Source organism: Carassius gibelio, chromosome B20 (assembly GCF_023724105.1).
Source record: "Carassius gibelio isolate Cgi1373 ecotype wild population from Czech Republic chromosome B20, carGib1.2-hapl.c, whole genome shotgun sequence".
Classification (NCBI taxonomy): Eukaryota; Metazoa; Chordata; class Actinopteri; order Cypriniformes; family Cyprinidae; genus Carassius; species Carassius gibelio.
This window is the reverse complement of record NC_068415.1, coordinates 13386118-13404709: the sequence shown is the minus strand read 5'-3', so window position 1 is coordinate 13404709 and position 18592 is coordinate 13386118. Positions and strand designations below refer to the sequence as shown.

Below are 18592 nucleotides of genomic sequence, written 5' to 3'. Positions count from 1 at the left end.
TGATGCTTGATATTGTGACAATATTATGCTGTCATTAGCCTAATAAACATAAACTGCATCGTTTCATATTTTATTCAAAGCATACAAAATAATTTGTTTTCACACTGGAAATACCGTAAGACATATTTACTTTAAATGAAAGTATCAGTAGTAACAAGCAGGAATCGGTTTATTTCCATGAGTACCATTTTAAACATATTTTATCTGTCTAATCCAATCTTGACTTATGTATATCTAAGCGCTGCATAGAAACCAAAATCCTGTCTGTGGTTAACAAACTGATAATCCACTCAAACCTAACCTTAGTCAAACAGACATTTCTACTGCAGACTCAGAATTGGCAACAGAGCATTGTGCATACAGCATTTTAACATGGGATAAAAAATAACACTTTTATGGAAGCTTGTTTCTGCCACGGAATGAAATAGACAAGGTAACTGCAAGTTTTTATCTTACAATTTGGAAAAAACATCAGAATTGTGACATAAAAAGTCAGAATAACCATCTTTTTTATAACATATAACATATAACTCTTGAAATTAGGGTTTACATCTCACAGTTCTGACTTTTATTTTCTCAAAATTGTAATAAAAAGTCTGAACTGAGAGATAAAAATTTGTAATTGTTTTTATTTATTTTTTCTGTTTGGTAGAAACGGGGTTCCATACACTGAGTGAATCAAACATAAGATGATCATCAGATAAACACAAGCGATTCCTAATTAGGTTTAATATTTCTGAATGACTCAAATGCATGTATCTTTATGAGTCAGAGCTGTGCTCAGTGTGCTGTGAACCTTAGAGCCCCCCCTGAAGCAGTAGAAACAAAGAGCACAATGAATTCTGCGGTGTATTCTTCTGGATTAAACGTGACAGCATGTCGTTCTCCAGTGCTAAGCATATATAAATGTTGCATGTGTTATGGCTCCCACCATCATTCATAACCATACTCTTTAAAAAAAGAAGTAAATTCCTTGTCTCTGTGTCTGGTCAAATACTCTAGAACAGAGGCGCTGTTTGTCTGGGATCGTCCGGCAGCACACTGATGGAATCCTCTGCTTTTCCACACAACATGCACAACATTGTGTATTCCTGCAAATTGAATAACAAATATGAAAATAAAAATACCCATACCCATACTAAACATACTATTTACATAAATTTTTATTATTTACATAACTTTTCTCATTCAGTTATTGAACTGACAGCACGGCTCACCTGATAGTCATCCACTACAGTGAAGGTGTACTCGTGTCTGGCTATGACATGATCACAGTTCTTACACATATCTGAGGAAAAGCAGGCGTTACTCATGACATACTGATGACAAATTTGACACAATATTTAGTAAAGTCACGTGACTCACGCAGGTAAGTGACAATCTCCTCCTCATCTTCATTCACCATCGTCCTGTCGCTGATCAGCACAAAGTCACGCTGGTGACAGTTAGCACAGCCGAGGAAGTTCATAAGATATGAACCATTCTCCAGACAGGTATGACCCTATGCACGTAAGAGAGGAAAAAATATTGACTTATTTATGCACAAAACATAAACAACCCAAACAAACTCAATTTCCTGTTATCAAATGTGATTTTTAAGAAAGAGGCAAAAGCAAGTTAATTTGGGTTCCAAGAAACAAACTTTAGAAGTATTCAGCACACAGGAGTGCAGTGCTATTCAAGTTTGACTGGAAATCAACCAGCGCTGCATTTGCCTCTGTACACTTTAATTGCATTAAAGGAGCAGATAGCAAGCAAGTTAATAGCAGAAGGATTCGGAAAAATGTGCAGTCAGCACTGAAAATGAACTCACCCTGTCAGGATACTGTTTCTGCACACAACCAGTACACATTTCGTGTGAGAAAAATAAAACTAATATATATACAGTGGTGCAGATTGAGACGCTTCCGTGTTCTTCTTCTTCTTCGGTGAATTATCTGTATTAGCTGTAGTGCCTCCATCGGTGCATGCGTCACATCTGAGATTACCTTTACTGTCTATGGAGATTACAGCTAACAATGAATTGAAGGTAAGTAAATTAATAAATGAGAAATTAAAAATAATTTCTACTTATTTAATTTTGACTGTAAGGGCTACAGAGAAAGTGTTTTATTATTTTTTAATTCCTGAATATAATGAAAAGAAATTGCATTTTGCACATTTAAATGTTTTTAGTTGATTTGCACAATAATTGTTAATTACAAACTGAAAATATATTTATTTTGAATTGCAGCCACAACGATAGGGGAAGCATTCTCCAGTTCTCGCGATTTCTGTGTGCTTACGTGTTGCCATGTCTGCAGAAAATAAACGAAATGTCGTTTATAAAGTGTCACTTTCCCTACACATATTTTCCAAAACCTTTTTTAATCTTAGTAAAGCTTTAAATGTAAAAATAAATAAAAATAAAATGCATTTGGTTGCTTGTTTGGACCTATTTTGATCAGAGAATTTGCATATAATGGACGCGTAGTAGCCTGTTTTTACGTGATCTGTCAACAGACTAGTCCAGTCAACATGGACTGAATCAGCAAACACGTGGACGCGCATCGTAACACACTGAAAACTCATAAAAACAGTCTGTTTGAAAGGCCTGCCTTTGTGTTATCTCTTAGGATTGATACGAAATTGATCAGTAATCTCTCAGTTTGTAATTATCTGTGGGTGGCCTGATTAATTTTCGTGAGAGGAGTCAAGCTAGAGCTAGAGCGAATGCTCTGAATGCTTAGCATCGAATAAAATGTATAAATATAATCGCTAACTTTATTTTGTAAATCAAAACACTGTGTCCGCAGTGACTTTGTACGAGAAATTCTTACTTTCGTTTACTCTCAGAAATAACCACAACTATGAGCAAAAAGACCAAGAAAACCAACGACAACTTTGGCACTAACGTTAGATGTTCAATCTGCGGTCAACAGTACGGACGAAAGGTTTGTTTGCTTGTTTAACTATTTCTATTTGGAAAAAAAGTGTTTTAATCTTATTTATTTTGATCTTATTATTTGCTGTTCTCTGTTGCGTCCTTAAGCAGGGAATGTCCACTTTAGTAATGTGGCTTCAGATACATTAACATCACAATAAATATGGTTTAGCCTTTATTTTTATTTATTTGTTTATTTTTTGTGCTGTATATATGGAAGAACCTGCACCCTTTTTTATGTAATAGCCATGGACCATTATTTGGTATTTGCTAGTTTGTTGCAGATGCTATAACGAGGCGGGGCTTTGTAGATATTTGATTGGACAACAAAAGTGAGTGCAGGATGAGTCATCAGTTTTTGGTGTTTTTATAAATATATTAAATACTCAGTGGAGAGGAATTTAGGAATTAAGACATTGCATAAAAAAACGATGTGCTTTAATTTATGCCTCTTTCTACTTGATTAGATGAATACATGTATATTTTTTGTTTTTACAGGTTATAGATAAGCATATGCATTCTTATTTCCACCATGAAGCAATTGAGAAGATCAAGGGCAGGTATGGATTTACTCTGAACTAATTATCATGTATTTCTCAGCAATATACAATAAGCTGAAATAAGCAATTTTGTTGTTGCAGTCTACAGCTGCATAAGTGTTGGGCATGTGATGTATCTGTGATGGGACTAGAGCAGTACAAGGAGCATATTGCCACCGAAATGCACAAACAAAATCTGTTTAAACTCCAAGATAAAAGACATAAAAGAGAACATTTTAAAGCGGACTACAATATTGACCTAAAAGATACTGAAATAAAAGCCCTTTTTGACCCAAGACCGCAAGACAGGTATGTTTGTCCCCTTCTACATTAAATATATCTATCTGTATTGTTAATAATACATGTTTTTGAAAAGTAATGTTGAATTTGAATAAATTTGCTAATTAAAAAATTTGTTTGCTTATTATTTCATCTATAATAATTTGTTTGCGTACTAGATCCAAAGATTAATTTTTTTCTTAATCTATTTAAGGAGGAAAAAAAAAGATCTGGACAGATGTTCTATCTGCCATCATCGCTTTCCTGAACAGGTCAGTGATTTTGTGTTTTGGTAGAGTAATAGTAAAAGTAGAGTTGGTAGACTAAATCGAAGTATAAATGGTAGACTCATTAATGTACTGGACTGGACTACATTCACTATGAGAGAACCATTGTTGGATGGAGCCTACAATATTTCAGCTTTATAGTTTTTCAGGGAATTAAAATCATATCAGGAAGAAATGCTTATGTGTATGGTGTAATGGTGGACCTATAAATCACTGGTGTTTGCTTTCCCAAACGTAATGTTGTAGGGTCATTTTTGGCTTTAATGTTTAGGCACATTATGGCTATAAATGTAGATCTATTCATTTATAATTTACTTTGTCTTCTTTGTAACAGGACTGGGACAAACATATGCACAGTTTTATCCACCATCAGACAGTTGAGCAACTGAAGGGCAGGTATGGAACTTAAGTGTATGTCAAGCCCTGCTTTAAAAGAAAGTTCACACAGAAATGAAAATTATTTTATCATTTACTCATCATTTAATAATGGCCAGTAAAGACTGGACAGGGAAGAGCTTACGAAAGATTTCCATTTTAAATTAAATGATGTCCTTTTAAACTTTCTGTTCATCAATGAATCCTGAAAGAAAAGACAAGCTTCCACAAAAAAAACTGTTTTCAACATTGATAATAATGTGAAATATTTCTTAAGCAGCAAATAAGCATATTATAATTATTTTTAATCAAAGAAATGCAGCCTTGGTGAAGTTTTAAAAAAGTACCATGTAAGCCGCTTAGACATTCTGCTTAATAACTAGTTTTAACTTGTATGAAAAAAATGCACAAGAGTAAGAAAATGATTACAAGCTGAACACCATCTTTATTAATGCAATGTCAAATATATGCTTTTCTTCTTACAGTGAACAGGAGCATAAGTGCTGGGCCTGCGAAATGACTGTGAAAGGCATGGCAGCGTTTAAGAAGCATATTTCCACCGAACATCACAAAAGGAAGCTATCTGATTTGACGAAGAATAGAAAACTTGGAAAATATACAGTGAACTACAGTGTTGAATTTAATGAGCTTAAAGACCTTTGTGCCCAAAGAGACCAAGAAAAGTAAGCTCATTGTCAGCTCATTCATGTGATTATTTTTAATTATACATCTTTTGAATGGCTGACGGTTGGATGATTGAAATGCATTTGTGTTTGGTCAGTAGCATTAGTTTTGTGCTTTAAGACTTGTTGTTGTTTTCTTATTAGATTTATGAAAAAAAGAGAGAAAATGGGGAAGTGGAAAGCAAAAAGGAAGACCATGAAGTTAATTCAGATAAGAAGCACAGCTGGCAATGAGCATTGTACAACACCTTTCATGGTGAATCAGGAGTTTGAAGCTGGCCAGTTCCCCCCATCATGCCATTTCATGTTCTTTTGGGAAAATCAAAATGACCATCCAGCAGCTATCCAGCATAACCAAAACCTGCCTACACCGAGACAAGAGAGCATACTTGATATGGATAGATCAGATGGGCCGCTTGTGAAGAGTCTTGAGAGACCATCAGAAAATATTCCTCAAGAAATGTCTGCTTATGGCACTCATCCCAACCGTGATGGAAAAAGTACAGATGTTTGTGTGAACCATGTGACTCCAGGAACTGAGTGTGGTGTTGCTGCTGATCCGACATGTGCCCCTGAACTGGTCCAAACCAGGATGGAGGCCAACATACCCAACTTGACAGCAGCAAGGGGAGTTTGTTTAACACAGGAGGAAGCAGCTGGGAATGAAGCTGTGGTTCTTAATCCTCCACAACACGCTAGTTCCAAAAAGTCTATGTTGAAAGTAAATGGAGCAGGATCACAGAGTGAACAGGGCATGACCAGGTGAATAAATTATGAATTTTATTTGCTTCAATTCTTTTATAGTCTGTTGAGAGTTAGCCATAAAATTGGATCCAAGAGCATGTTTCCGTCTTAAAAGTCTTCCTAACCTTAGATGAGGATCTGTTGTCTCGAACATTTAAACTATGATGTCTTTTTTTTTCTTTCAAGAGAATGCATGAGTGGAAAAGAACCATACACAGATTCTTTTCTGCCTGTATCTGTCCCGGCTGAGATGTTCAAAAGCCAGGCTTCAGAAAATGAGTTGGAGATCATTGAAAACGTTCGGCCTCATACTGCGCATGTTCAGAAAAAGAGATCAAATGAGTGTGAGACAGAACAGGGAGAAACATCACTGGAGCATCACAGCAGCTTTGAAGACACATCCTGCATTATACAGAAAACCAAGAGGAAAAAACAAGTAAAAGAGTTTTAGAGTGATGCTGTGTCTAATAGAAGTACCTGGAATTCATAGAATTGTATCATAGAGTTTTTATTCATTTTACAGGATGATTCAAATTCAGATCTGAATCCTGAGATAAACAACAAAATATCCAGAAAAAGTGAGTATTCAATTTTATTATAACTTTAACATGTCTTGTTTAAATAAATTTAGAATGGATTTTTTTATTTATTTAAATTCTCATTTTATCAATTAGATTTTTTTTATGCAAATTTAGTTTAGCTTTTTTACATTTTATTGGGAGAATAGGTCAAATATGTTAAAATGTCCTTGTTTCATATAACACACATCCGTAATGAAAATTATTTAATAGATGTTTAACCAGCTGTAACTGACAGTCCAGCACTGTCTCTTCCAGAAACACACTAGTACATGTTCTAATGTTCATCTATGTGTTTCTTATTCTCAGGAAAAGTGAATAAGTTGATATCGCTGTCTATGAAAGAAGAGGAGTTAAACAGCTCTTTGGAGAATGTAGGTGAGCAGCTGTTCCAGGCGTACTCCACCCTGCAGAACGCATTCACCGAAGTCCAGCGTCTACTAGCTGTTAAACAAGAGGTACATGGCTGTTCTATTAATATGCATGACAAGCTCTTTACGTACTTCATGAGCAGCTTTGCTCATAGTAAGTCAAAGATATTTTTCCCCTTATATATATATATATATATATATATATATATATATATATATATATATAATACACACACACACACTAATGCAATAGAATATTAATTATACTGAAACTGTACAAATAATACATTAATATGTAATTAATAATTATTTTCAAACAAGATTAACTCCTTTGTCTGTCAGGTAACCTCAGAAATGGCCTCGCTCAGAGCAAAGCGCATAAAGATTCTGCAGGATATGAAAAGTAAGAGCTGTTTTAACATTCGATTCAACTCTGAATAAATATATGTCTGAGATTAATATGCAATATTATATATATAATTATGCATGTTTTTAATAATGCATTATCATTGTTTGTGCTTGAAATGTTTTTTCAGATCCTAGTGACCAGCAGGAGGTTCTAAATGAATCTTGACTGCCGTGTGAACCTCTGATGAAAGGATTGGTCTTCAGTAACCCAATGAGCCTCACAGAGCAGCTGGAACACAGGATCTGCTCCCAGAAGTATCTGATGCTCAACATACCTCTAGTGCACTAAATTGAGCTCTGTGAGCAAGTACCTCATTGCAAAGCCCATAACTGCACTATTAGAACAGACTTCAATTCTATTTTTATAGTGGTTTATGGCAAATCACATTGGATTATGCATTAATTATTATTTTTTTGCTTTGATTCTGGCATAAAATGTAATTTCGATCTTGACATGTAAAAAAAAAAAAAAAAAAAGGTTTTGAGTCCAACAAAGCTTCCATCCATCTGAAGATTCAGGTCAGTTAAAATATTTTCAGAACAGCACTCCAGCACAAGAAGTTTTGTTCATACGGTTAATCTTCTGTTTGCAGCCATGACACACATCTTTTGTACTATTATGTGCTGTTTGTTTATGTTTTGCAAATCATGGCTATGGTAACAACTGGAATAGAACAGCCAAATGTTGTAATCTTTATTCAGTTGAATTATTTACGATTGCACAGTAGCACACATTTTCTAAGGATGTCGTTTTAGGCATGACATTTAATTTGACAACATTCTGTCACCTTAAAGGTATAGTCAACCAAATAAGTGCTTTTTACAAGACATAAATGAGCCGTCACGGTCCGTTCAGTAGCTCATAGTCAATCCAGTTTGTTCTAGACCAGCATTTGCTGAAGAAAGAAGCTGCAGTGGTGTACAGTACAATTGATTTGAATCCAGACCTTTCTCCACTTAATGGAAGTTGAAAATGGGAAAAGACAACTCTCTTTCCACCAGGCTTCCAGCAGGCATCTGTGCCTTTAGGCATACATGGTCAGTTGAAGCCACTGTGTATATAGTGTAGAAAACAGAAACTTATTTTTTCTTTGGAGTGTGAATAGCAGTGATCAGTACAAATAATGGTTAAAAATCATGCTGCTTGTAAAAAAATTTTTTTCTGTTAATATTCAATAAACAAATGAAGAAAAAAAATGTTGCTGCTCACCTCAAAAACACTGAGTTTGATAATGCCATCTCCATCCCTGTCAAAGGCTCTGAATGCCCCTGTAGAAGAATGTCTTTCACTACAACAATCCTATCACTACAAAGTCTCATTTCAAAAATGTGTCTGAACAGAAAAGACTATCACACTTACTGAACATTCCCTCGAGTCGCACTAAGCAGCTAATGTAGCTGTCAAAATCCAACTCCATGTGTTCATTGGCGTATCGCATACAAATGATGTCATACAGCTGATTGTTGAGTTGAAAACCTGAGGTGCAGAGAAATATCTCTGGGATCAGCCAAATAAAAATGTGTATATCATCAAATTAGAAGTTCAATAAAGACATCGGACTGCCTCACCTGTTTCAGTAAGAGCATTCCTCATCTCAAAACTACTGATCGTACTGGATTTGTCTGTGTCATAACGTGTGAACACCAGCTGAAACAAATGTACAGAGAAACTATGTCTATGGCTTGAACTAATACAGTGTATTACAAGAGAACATGACTGGACCTGCTTTATAAAGGCAAAGACAATGGCATACCTTCCACGTTTTAATCTTGTTCCATAAGTGTTTAAACTCTTGCAGGTTTAGGTGGCCTGTCCCATCGGTCTAAGGTGTGGGGGTTAAGTTACAATTTTGAACCTTTGTATAGCTTTGTGTCATCATGCATGTGGCAAATTTGGAACTTGAAATAACAAAACTATCATCCAGGCCACAAGGGGCACTGTTCACGTGCTTGTGAGAAGAATTTTCAATTTACAGAATTCAAGATGGGAGAGGGATGCATAGGGCCTGTCCAAATACCCACACTTGAAATCTTTGCACTTGACCACTTTCCTGCTTGCTTGATGGATTTCCTTTATTTGGTTCAAGTGGACATGAAGACCACAAGTTACCCAATGGGACACACTTATTAAGAAAATCCTTATTAAATATTAAGAAATCCTATATTGTCATTTGTCGGACAGTCCAAATGAATATTATTTTTTTGTCTCTCATTCCAAAAAAGTGCACGCACCCACTTACATCCAAAAAAATTGCACAAAAGCCATAAAAAAGTAAAAACACTAGTGCAAATACTAATTTGTTCACATAAGTTTTGAGGCATTTAAGGCTTGTATAGCTATTGGATAAAAACTGTTCTGATTTGTCCTTGTTTAAATGGCTCTCTACCATCTGCGTGATGATAATGGATTGAAAAAAGAATGACCAGGGTGTCATGAAGAGTCCTTTATGATACTGTGAGCCCTCTCAGGACAGCAGGAACTCTGAAGTTCCTCTAAAGTTGGAAGAGGGCAACCAATGATTTGATGGTGATTATTGTGAATGATTATCGTGGTAAGTAATAACAGTTGCAAACGCTTTACAATGTCTGGACCAATAAAATGTCCAACACATTTGTAATATCTAATTATCATTATTATTATATAGTGGTGTCCCATAGGATTAAATTAATGCACTCAATAATTTCCACTATAGTTGTTCTGGACACCATTATGAATGGCTGTTCCTTCAAATAGTGTATTATTTCATGTAGTGGCTTTTGTTTCTTAGTTTTTGAAGTGTTAAGGTGCAGTTGTTCAGTGACTGTTCTAGTTTCAAAATCGATTTCAAAAGTATAAACCCATCAGGTTTCTGTTTTTATGGCTGCCAATTGCTCAAGGTGTGTGTGTGTGTGTGTGTGTGCACTTCATGGGTTAAATGTAGAGGTATGGTTCACCATATTTGGCCACACTTCACTTCATACATTATTTGCCCATAATGCACAGTGAAGTATGAAGGATACATCCATAAGTGCAATCATACTTCTACAGCTCTCCAGACAGAAACCCTCTGTTTTCAACTCTTTATCTGAGGGAAGGAAGGCATAGATTATCAAAACCCTGAAGACAGAGACACACAGAAGAAAATCAGTGGCAGACAATAAGATATTACTCACGTTTGGTTACCACTCTGTTAAGGACAGTTCTGAGTTCATTGGCATTAATCTGCATGTCCTGCAAGAAGAAACGGTCACAATGATAGAATGAAGTGATTATGGCATTCTAAAGTGCATTTCCATAACTGTACTCACATCTCCAGCTATCTGCTGAAAGATGGCTCTGAACTGCTTTTCCTCTTCAGTCTCCTCCTCCTCAAATGTCTAAACATGAGAAATAAGAAAAACTGAATGTACAACAAACGAAATCATGTTAGGTAAAAATAATTTATAGCCTGAATGCACTGTAAGTCGCTTTGGATAAAAGAGTCTGCTAAATGCATAAATGTAAATGTAAATCCCAGTGGATGTGTAATTGTGTGCATGTGCCTTTAAATAGTTCAGTGTTTTTATTTATTTTGTTTATAGAGTTTATACAGCAAATCCACTCAATCTTTGCTTATAAGTGGTCTTTAAATCAGAGCTTTTACATTTTTCCTTTTTAATGGCTGATATAAAAATTACATCACAACAAGGCATTGTTGGTTATAATTAAGATTTTGAGTGTCATTATGAATTATAGTTTTGACATACTGTACCAGATCATGCTGTGCGCATGCTGTTTGTCATTACTGAAGCAGAACTGAAGATGAAAACAGAGCTGCATGTATGAACAGTGCAGCCAATTAACAGAACATCACATCCTAAATTATTTTTCACCTCCTTTTCCATCTTTTTTATCCTTTCTATCATCTGCCATGGACTTACATAGAATCTCAAACAGCAAAGAAAAGAAATTGATGGAACATCTTAATCTCATGTCCATATTTACCTTGATTTTCTTCTTGACATCCGTCTGTTGGTATAAGAAAGTGAAGCATTAGATATAAAAACATTTTTTATTCTCTTTTGTGATTATGTAGAAGAAGAAAAACCTGTACTTTTGTTTTTGATGGCACTTAATTAATGATCTACTACATTCAAGAGACCAAACCACTTCATAATAGACAAGCATAGAGACAGGATGTGAGTTCCACAGAACATGACAGACAGACGGACAGAGACAGGTGTGGACTCACCACAGGCTCCACCTCAATCTCTCCATCTATAACCCTGAGAGAAAACATGCAGCTGTCAGCAGGTCAAGAGGTTCTTTTAAAAAACATATCTGACTGTAACTAGAGCTTAAATTTGAAACAACTTCTCACTTAAAAATCTTTAGAAAACAGGTACATATGTACATTTGTATATGAAGGATTTTATATATATATATATATATATATATACACACACACACACACACACACACACACAATAATACAAATATGTTATTATATTTATTTATATAACAAAACTAATAATTTACTGGTAATTAATACTGGTTAATATTATTATAATGTCTGATTTGATTTGCACAATCAATGTAAAGACTCACTCTGAGCTGCTCTTGCTCTCAGAGAAGACTCTGAGCAGAAACTCGCTTTCCTTGTGGGGATCGAAGGTGGATGGAATGATGACATACTCGCCCGGTTTCAGGCAGAAGCGCTCCGTCACCTCACGCATGTTGACGTAAGACTTGCAGCGAGCTGTGGAAGCATTATACAGGAAGAAATCCTTTTGCAGCTGTTGTTGGTTGCCCTTCATCTAAAATCAGGATAGCAGATAGAACATTTCAAGGCAAAGAAATGTGCCTCTTTTTATTTTTATTTTTTATTAATGATCTAGTTGTCCCTTACCATTTCTAGTCCAGCCTATTTTAAATATATATATATATATATATATATATATATATATATATATATATATATATATATATATATATATATATATATAGCTGAGAAAAAATATTTATTCTACTTAGAAATAGTATTCTAGACCTAAAATTACAACTGTAAAATTCCCTGATATTTACAGGCTTTCTATGACCAAATACATCATGCAGTAATTAACGGATTTAAGGACTTAAAATGAATAAAGCCATGGCAAACAATAAAGATGTGTCTGTTTAAATGCAGTCACACTGACATATGATGTCATCATTGCAGTCTCTTCAAGATGAAGTCATACCTCTTTAGGAACCTGGGAAAGACAGTGGATAAAACAGCATTGAAATAAATCAGCAACCATGGTAATTAACTGAAAAACTGTACTTTAACTTTAGCTTTAGCCTTGCATATTTAGTCTAAAAATTAAGGTTCCAAAAAGGGGCTTTCACATTAATGCCATATAGAACAACCTTCCAGTGAATAGTTCCTGAAGGACCTTTTTTCCAAAGAATGATTTGCACATTTGAAAGGTTCTATGGATGTCAAAGGTTCTTTATGGAACCATAGTTGCCAGTAAAGAGTGGTGATTACGTATGTAGTGTATGTTGAAATGTACTGAGGGTGTGTTTAATTGATCGCACCTCATAGATGGCGAACCCAATGTTGTGTAGGGTGGCACCTAAGCTGCGCTCTTTTCTTCTGCCCTTCTGCATTAATGCCACCACCACCGTGCAGGTCTTCTCTTTAGTGTCCGCCTCCAGAAGAACCAGGCGGAATTGAGGGTTTGTCCAGTATGTATCTGTGACAAAATGGACAGAAAGGGATTACTGTTTTTTTTTTTTTTCAAATAAATAAATAAAACAACTTGAAACCATAAAAACATCTCATGAGGTCAAACAAGTCTACAGTTTTCTAAGATAATACCTGGAAAGTTTCTGCAGCCACCAGCAGAGCAACCTTTCACCCATCGGCCCTCATGTATGGTCACATTCCACTTGAGCGTCTGGTCATCCTCAAGAGTGTCTGGGGTGAGATTACAGATCTCCAGTTTGGTGAAGTTCTTCTTAAATTCCTCAAAGCACATCCTTGTTTGAAGAAAAGGTGAGTCAAATTATAAGGCTTCCATTTCTGAACATTAAATAAAGTGCAATAGACTGTTCGAGACATTCTGGAAGCCTGATGGGACTCATAAAACTGTGAACTAACCAGAACTCCCCTTGTTCTGTAGGTCTGAGTCTCTCCTTGTCTTGCTCAGATGTGGCTAGTGCAACCCAGTCATTAGACTTACAGGCAGGAGGGGGGGCAACTCCCCAGGGGTCTCGCACACGAACCAGTCGGATCATTAGGTCTTTTCCATCCTTGCGTTTACCCTGTGGACAAGGTTTTTGATATTGCATTGAAAGATGCAGCTGATGCTATAGGACCAGGGTTAAAACTTAAACCATGAAAAACATTTCGTTACTTGAAATAAAAAAAAAAAAATAAAGATACTTTCAATGTAGTTTCCTAGGCAATATATCTAAAATGATAATAATAATAATAATAAATAAAATAGAAAAGAAAATATTACAATATTAATAAAACTTATGTAATATTAAGCCTACTAAGAGTTGTTATAGCACTTGGATATCATTGCTCTTTTGTTGATTTTGTTGTATTTGTAAGTCGCTTTGGATAAAAGCATCTGCTAAATGTCCAAATAACAGTATCTCAATGATACTAAAATAATACGTATTGCATGCATTCTCATACAATGCTCTGTATTTAGAGGTTTGATACTAATGCTTGATTACATGACAAGCCCACCTGCTCGACGCCAGTGATTGAATATGCATGGCCTGTCACAAGTCCAGATGCTGTTTTAGTCCTTTGAGCAGTTGGAACCAAAACCTGTGCAGAAGAAGCCAAATGTAATGGCATGTCACATTAATGTCCCAATAATGCAACAGTTTTTATTAAAATGCTTCAGTATATATTTGATATCAGTAAATTATACAACTAATCAAAATATGGTATCACAATATTGTGATCATATAACAGTTAAGTCATTTTATATATTTTTTTTACTTCACTGTTTATTTTTGTTTCTCCAGTGAAAATAGTTCAAAACTTACAGCAAACAAACATCCATTTCACATTTCTGATAAAAAAAAAAACATAGTAGGGTTTCATTCCTGAAAGAATCATTGTATTTGAATGAATTCGTTGAATGACTGATTCACTGACTTATTATAGACAAGTGGCTGCAAAATCTCATACTTCCCTAATAGACAGTAGATGAAACATAGTATGTGTGACAAGCATTATGACTGAATTTATATTATTCATAAAACAGTAGGTGAAAAAAAATGGGACACTGATGGACACTTTACTATCCAATAAGCCATCTGACGCTGGTCACATGACAAAGACAACATAACAAATGTAAAATGTCTGAATTTACACTTCACACATTCATACTAGCTATATAGATTTCTAATGAACACAAACAAATTACTTTTGCAAACTAATTCATTTACAATTTGAATGAATAACGCACTCAAAACACATATTGACGTAACATGCCGAAAGACTGACTAAAAAAATCCTAGTGCTAATGCACAAAATGACATGTACAAACATAGACAAGTGGAGTGTGTAACAGTAAGCTCAGTAGTTAGTATATTTTAGATACAGCACACACAGAGAAGTATCAGATATATTTATCAGATTCAGCTGTTTTTTAACCAGAACAGCATCCCGTTCATTTAGAATACGTACATCAATGGCAGCGCTCATGAGGCACCCTCTCTTCAGAGCCTTTCTCATGATGTTGTACAGCTCCTTCGGGGCTTCTGTAATCTCATAGAACTCAGTTAATCCTCCAGTGAAGTCCTCCATGGCTTCCAGTGAGTTTCCTCCCTTTAAAGCCTCATAAGAGCCATGTAGTCTAGGATCCAGAAGGTAAACCATAACATTTAGCAACTGATTTTTGACACACGCTAAGGATATCTAGAAAAGAATAAACAGGCCTACAATGACAAAGTATTATACAGTTACATTTAAAAAAAAAATTACTTTGCATATGCCTTCTCCAGAAGAGCACTCCAAAATTCATTCTTCTGTCCAGACCTGGTGAACACTAACTGGTTTCTGTATGTAGGAAGTCGATCATCCACAACCACATCCACCCACTCCCCATAGCGCCAGAACTAGCAGAATAGACAAAGAGTGAGTTAAGCTTGTGCTTTATTCTTCAGACAGTAAAGGATGGTCCAGTTTTGATGCCCATACCTGGAAATGGAAAATGCCAGCATAGTTTTCAGTGAAGCTCTGGTCATGAGGAACCACCCTCTTCAGAACTACATCATTAAGGGTCAGGCAAGCAATGGCAGCCAGCAGCCAGCAGTCTCCTGCATGTTAATATATCACAAAAAACAGGGTTTTATTACATAACATTACAACACATATTTATTTGATTAAATGTGACATTTTATTTTCAACAGAAATTTAAGCTAAATATGTATATATTTGCTACAACCCACTTTTTTAGGCATTTACACCACCTTTTAATAAACATTTTAAGTCATAAGTTAATTTGAATGGTCATACAAATACAAATAAAAACAGAAATACAATATTAGCAATAAACAGAAACAGAAATATTATCTCAAATATTCTGAAATTCAATACAAATAATGAAACTACATGGATAATACTTTGGAAAAAATGCCATAGTTTTGGATAGAGTTCAGTATAACACAATTAGATATCAAGATATCAGTCTTGTACAATAGAAATATATTTTAATGCTTGGAATATAACACATTATGCATAAATTGTACTCATACAGTACTCATTTACTTTCGTTATTTAAAATAGTGGACTCACCTTTACCAAAGTAAACATAATAATAATAATAAAAAAGGAATACTAAATAAATAATGTAGTATTGCTCGTGAAAATCAAATCAAAAGGTTTAAGCTTGAAAAAAAAAGAACTGATAATCATTTGGCTATACAAAGCTGTATACTCTACAGGTGCAGAAATGAAGGTCTTTGCTCTGTGTGCCTCTTGCATTTACTGGATGCCACTGTGGAACACAGCACGCAACACAGATACCCCAGCAGACACTTTATTCATTTCTGCAAGCCTTCTGTGTCACGCAATGGATCTATTTTCCAACAGAGTATTTGGATACGCTGAGAGGAAAGGAAATCCCTATATACAGGTCACAAGCAGGTGCTATGTAGTTAGATTACCTTTACTAATCTAAATGTAATCATTGGCAATTTTTTTGAATGGATATCTAATTTTCATGCTGTCCCTAAATTCACTTAGCATTTAAAATTGTTGATTTTTCAATTCAAAACAGAATTTTAATGGTATTTTATTTTTAGACCAAATATAATTTGAATATTGGCTATTCATAAGACAATGACAGGAAAATAATTATTTGCTTATCGTTACTATCTTAAATTTTAATATTGGTGCATCCCCAGAAACATTATGTATTTTTTTGTATTTAGAATGTCATGCATTTGCACTTTCATACCCAGGTCTCCTTGGCAGATATCTGTCCTGTTGGCTCCCCCAAGAATGAACTGTGGATTGCTACAGATATCCTGTTTAGGAAAGAGAAACATATATTTATAATGGTTATAAAAATATTTGAGATAGTAACTGTATTTTTAAACTTCTACTAGCTTCAGAAAAAGAATATGACTATATCTGTGAACATCTGTGAAGATCAGCACCACCACAGAAATTCAGCAGCTGTCCATGGGTCATACAGTTTGCTGACCGGAACTTTTTATGAGCTGCATCTCAAAAGAGGTCAAGGCATGATAATGTACAGTATGTAAATCCTTCTCATTATTTTTAAAGTGTCAGTATATGCAAATGAAAGTGTGTGAAATCCAAAACCAATCCAAAAATTGATTTAACGACCAAGCAAATGGCTTGCAAGCCGTGTCCAGTAACCTGATTCTCTGAAGCAGTATTATGAAGTGAAGCTAGGGAATGTCTGCCAAACATCAGTCGAAACAAATAGGTCAACTTTTAATAAGTCACATGAGATGGACTGACAAAATACGCCACATGAATATCCACTTAGAACACTAATACGAATGCATGACACATTTCTATACTTTAAAAACAAGATGCTACTTCAACATCTTCATTTACATTATTTAATAGTGATGATAGAAAATACAGCCATATATCAAACCTATTGACACAAGTACATTATCAATCATATAGAGTTTTGCTTTATGAAACACTAGCACAACATAGCATGCGTGATTTGGCAAGTCAGCTGCCCGAGACTCCAGAGCGTGCTAAACCGCAGCCATGTCCCAAACACACACACTACAGAAACCCGGCCACATTCTGATGGCATTCCTGCAGACATAACTCATCTCATGCTGTCTATTCAGATAGCAACTGAACACAAAAGTAACTGATGTTGTTAAGGTATATAAAACCATTATAACTCATACATTTTTATGCATGTAAGGAGGAAATGTATGTAGATGGTCATTTAAGGAAATAAAATTATATTCCAACAAAATGGAAAAAATGTAAATAGCATTTAAAAAATACAAGTTCAGTTTGATTAAAAATATTTCATTTATTCAAATTCAATTCAGTTCAGATACATTTTGAATTAGCCAAGAAGAAAATATCCCCATGCAGAACTGCATCAATTCTATTATCATTTTATCCAAACATCTCTGTTCCACAGAGGGTCAGATGTAACTGGTCTCATGCACAGTGCCACCTTATGGTAGGTCACTCACCGACGGGCGCTTCCATTCAAGCTTTAGAGGGAACTTTTCACTGTAAAAGAGAGAGGAATCTTGGGCAGGGAACAGCGGGTCTTCAAACAGCACTTTCTTAAGTACATATTTGTCTCTGAGCTCCTGAAAGTCCTTGAGACGCCTAGCATCTTTAACAGCGTCGTTGCGGCTTAAAATGGCTGAATAAATGTTTCCTGGGGCGGTAAAACCACTGCCCACAGTCTGTGGAGCGGCCTCAGTCAGCTGGACAGATGTTTCTGACAACTTTTGTTCTTCTGCCATGTTGCTATTTGATGACAGATGCCAAAGAAGCGATGAAGAAATAGAGCTCAGTATCAGTATCCGAGATAGTTCAATTTTCTCTTAGCCTTTAATCCTTATTTCACTCCTCAGTTCCTTTATATTTCTGATGGAGGCACACCCCTGGTCATGTACGCAAATAAACACTCACGCTAAGGCAGACGCTCTGCACCGGTTCACACACATGCAAGCATGTGCTTGCAACTTTTCCCTGTTCCTTTTGGAAGCTAATTCTATTTATAGGCCTCCTACAGGGACATGATGGTTTCTCTTTTTCAGCCTGTCTAATGGGGGCATGATTCCCAGCTGGTGACCTCAGACATTTCCAATGTGGATGATGGGAATAACAGAGGTCCAGTCAAAGATTAGAAAAGTAAACCCTGAGCACTATACCACAAATCCAAATGTTTATTTCTATAGATGTTTA

At 35.5% G+C, this 18592-nt stretch overlaps 3 protein-coding genes across 9 annotated transcripts; 1 reads left to right on the top strand and 2 right to left on the bottom strand.

The window, feature by feature from the left end:
* Positions 1–57: 57 nt before the first annotated feature.
* Positions 58–1966, bottom strand: churc1 (churchill domain containing 1). Of its 2 annotated transcripts, XM_052586364.1 has the most exons (4): positions 1814–1966; positions 1366–1501; positions 1218–1288; positions 519–1091 (listed from the first exon to the last, which is right to left on the bottom strand). In XM_052586364.1, the coding sequence occupies exons 1-4, from the start codon at positions 1850–1852 to the stop codon at positions 999–1001; spliced, it is 339 nt and encodes a 112-aa protein (XP_052442324.1). In that variant the 5' UTR covers positions 1853–1966; the 3' UTR covers positions 519–998. The 2 variants fall into 2 exon arrangements, with proteins under 2 accessions (XP_052442325.1, XP_052442324.1); XM_052586365.1 differs by lacking the exon at positions 1218–1288 and having other exon boundaries at positions 58–1091.
* On the top strand, positions 1379–8751 carry znf106b (zinc finger protein 106b). 6 transcript variants are annotated; one of them, XM_052586359.1, is made up of 14 exons: positions 1391–1493; positions 1947–2029; positions 2836–2933; positions 3422–3483; positions 3565–3771; positions 3956–4013; positions 4363–4424; positions 4889–5086; positions 5231–5848; positions 6017–6266; positions 6354–6408; positions 6718–6866; positions 7122–7182; positions 7316–8751. In XM_052586359.1, exons 3-14 carry the CDS (start codon positions 2850–2852, stop codon positions 7351–7353), a joined length of 1842 nt encoding a protein of 613 aa, XP_052442319.1. In that variant the 5' UTR covers positions 1391–1493; positions 1947–2029; positions 2836–2849; the 3' UTR covers positions 7354–8751. The 6 variants fall into 6 exon arrangements, with proteins under 6 accessions (XP_052442320.1, XP_052442319.1, XP_052442323.1 ...); XM_052586360.1 differs by lacking the exon at positions 1947–2029 and having other exon boundaries at positions 1379–1493; XM_052586361.1 differs by lacking the exons at positions 1391–1493; positions 1947–2029 and adding an exon at positions 2278–2742.
* capn3b (calpain 3b) lies at positions 7858–18416 on the bottom strand. The gene is made up of 21 exons (XM_052586357.1): positions 17866–18416; positions 16620–16689; positions 15359–15477; positions 15143–15276; positions 14846–15014; positions 13892–13975; positions 13292–13455; positions 13010–13170; positions 12727–12884; positions 12387–12398; positions 11755–11963; positions 11399–11432; positions 11152–11175; positions 10476–10544; positions 10341–10398; positions 10188–10252; positions 8942–9010; positions 8757–8835; positions 8548–8664; positions 8398–8456; positions 7858–8239 (listed from the first exon to the last, which is right to left on the bottom strand). Exons 1-21 carry the CDS (start codon positions 18145–18147, stop codon positions 8213–8215), a joined length of 2163 nt encoding a protein of 720 aa, XP_052442317.1. The 5' UTR covers positions 18148–18416; the 3' UTR covers positions 7858–8212.
* Between the last annotated feature and the right edge of the window lie 176 nt (positions 18417–18592).

What these genes read in the sequence shown, in the direction of transcription:
- churc1 (XM_052586364.1), bottom strand. Translation starts at nt 1,852, where the DNA reads ATGTGTACTGGTTGTGTGCAGAAACAGTATCCTGACAGG. An exon ending in GGAGATTGTCACTTACCTGC is followed by an intron (nt 1,289 to 1,365) that starts GTGAGTCACGTG and finishes GCTTTTCCTCAG; the next exon opens with ATATGTGTAAGAACTGTGAT. An exon ending in CTGTAGTGGATGACTATCAG is followed by an intron (nt 1,092 to 1,217) that starts GTGAGCCGTGCT and finishes TTCAATTTGCAG; the next exon opens with GAATACACAATGTTGTGCAT.
- znf106b (XM_052586360.1), top strand. Translation starts at nt 2,850, where the DNA reads ATGAGCAAAAAGACCAAGAAAACCAACGACAACTTTGGCACTAACGTT. An exon ending in ATTGAGAAGATCAAGGGCAG is followed by an intron (nt 3,484 to 3,564) that starts GTATGGATTTAC and finishes TTGTTGTTGCAG; the next exon opens with TCTACAGCTGCATAAGTGTT. An exon ending in AAACCAAGAGGAAAAAACAA is followed by an intron (nt 6,267 to 6,353) that starts GTAAAAGAGTTT and finishes TTCATTTTACAG; the next exon opens with GATGATTCAAATTCAGATCT.
- capn3b (XM_052586357.1), bottom strand. Translation starts at nt 18,147, where the DNA reads ATGGCAGAAGAACAAAAGTTGTCAGAAACATCTGTCCAGCTGACTGAG. An exon ending in CTGGAGAAGGCATATGCAAA is followed by an intron (nt 15,015 to 15,142) that starts GTAATTTTTTTT and finishes TCTGGATCCTAG; the next exon opens with ACTACATGGCTCTTATGAGG. An exon ending in TTCAGCAGATAGCTGGAGAT is followed by an intron (nt 10,399 to 10,475) that starts GTGAGTACAGTT and finishes TTCTTCTTGCAG; the next exon opens with GACATGCAGATTAATGCCAA.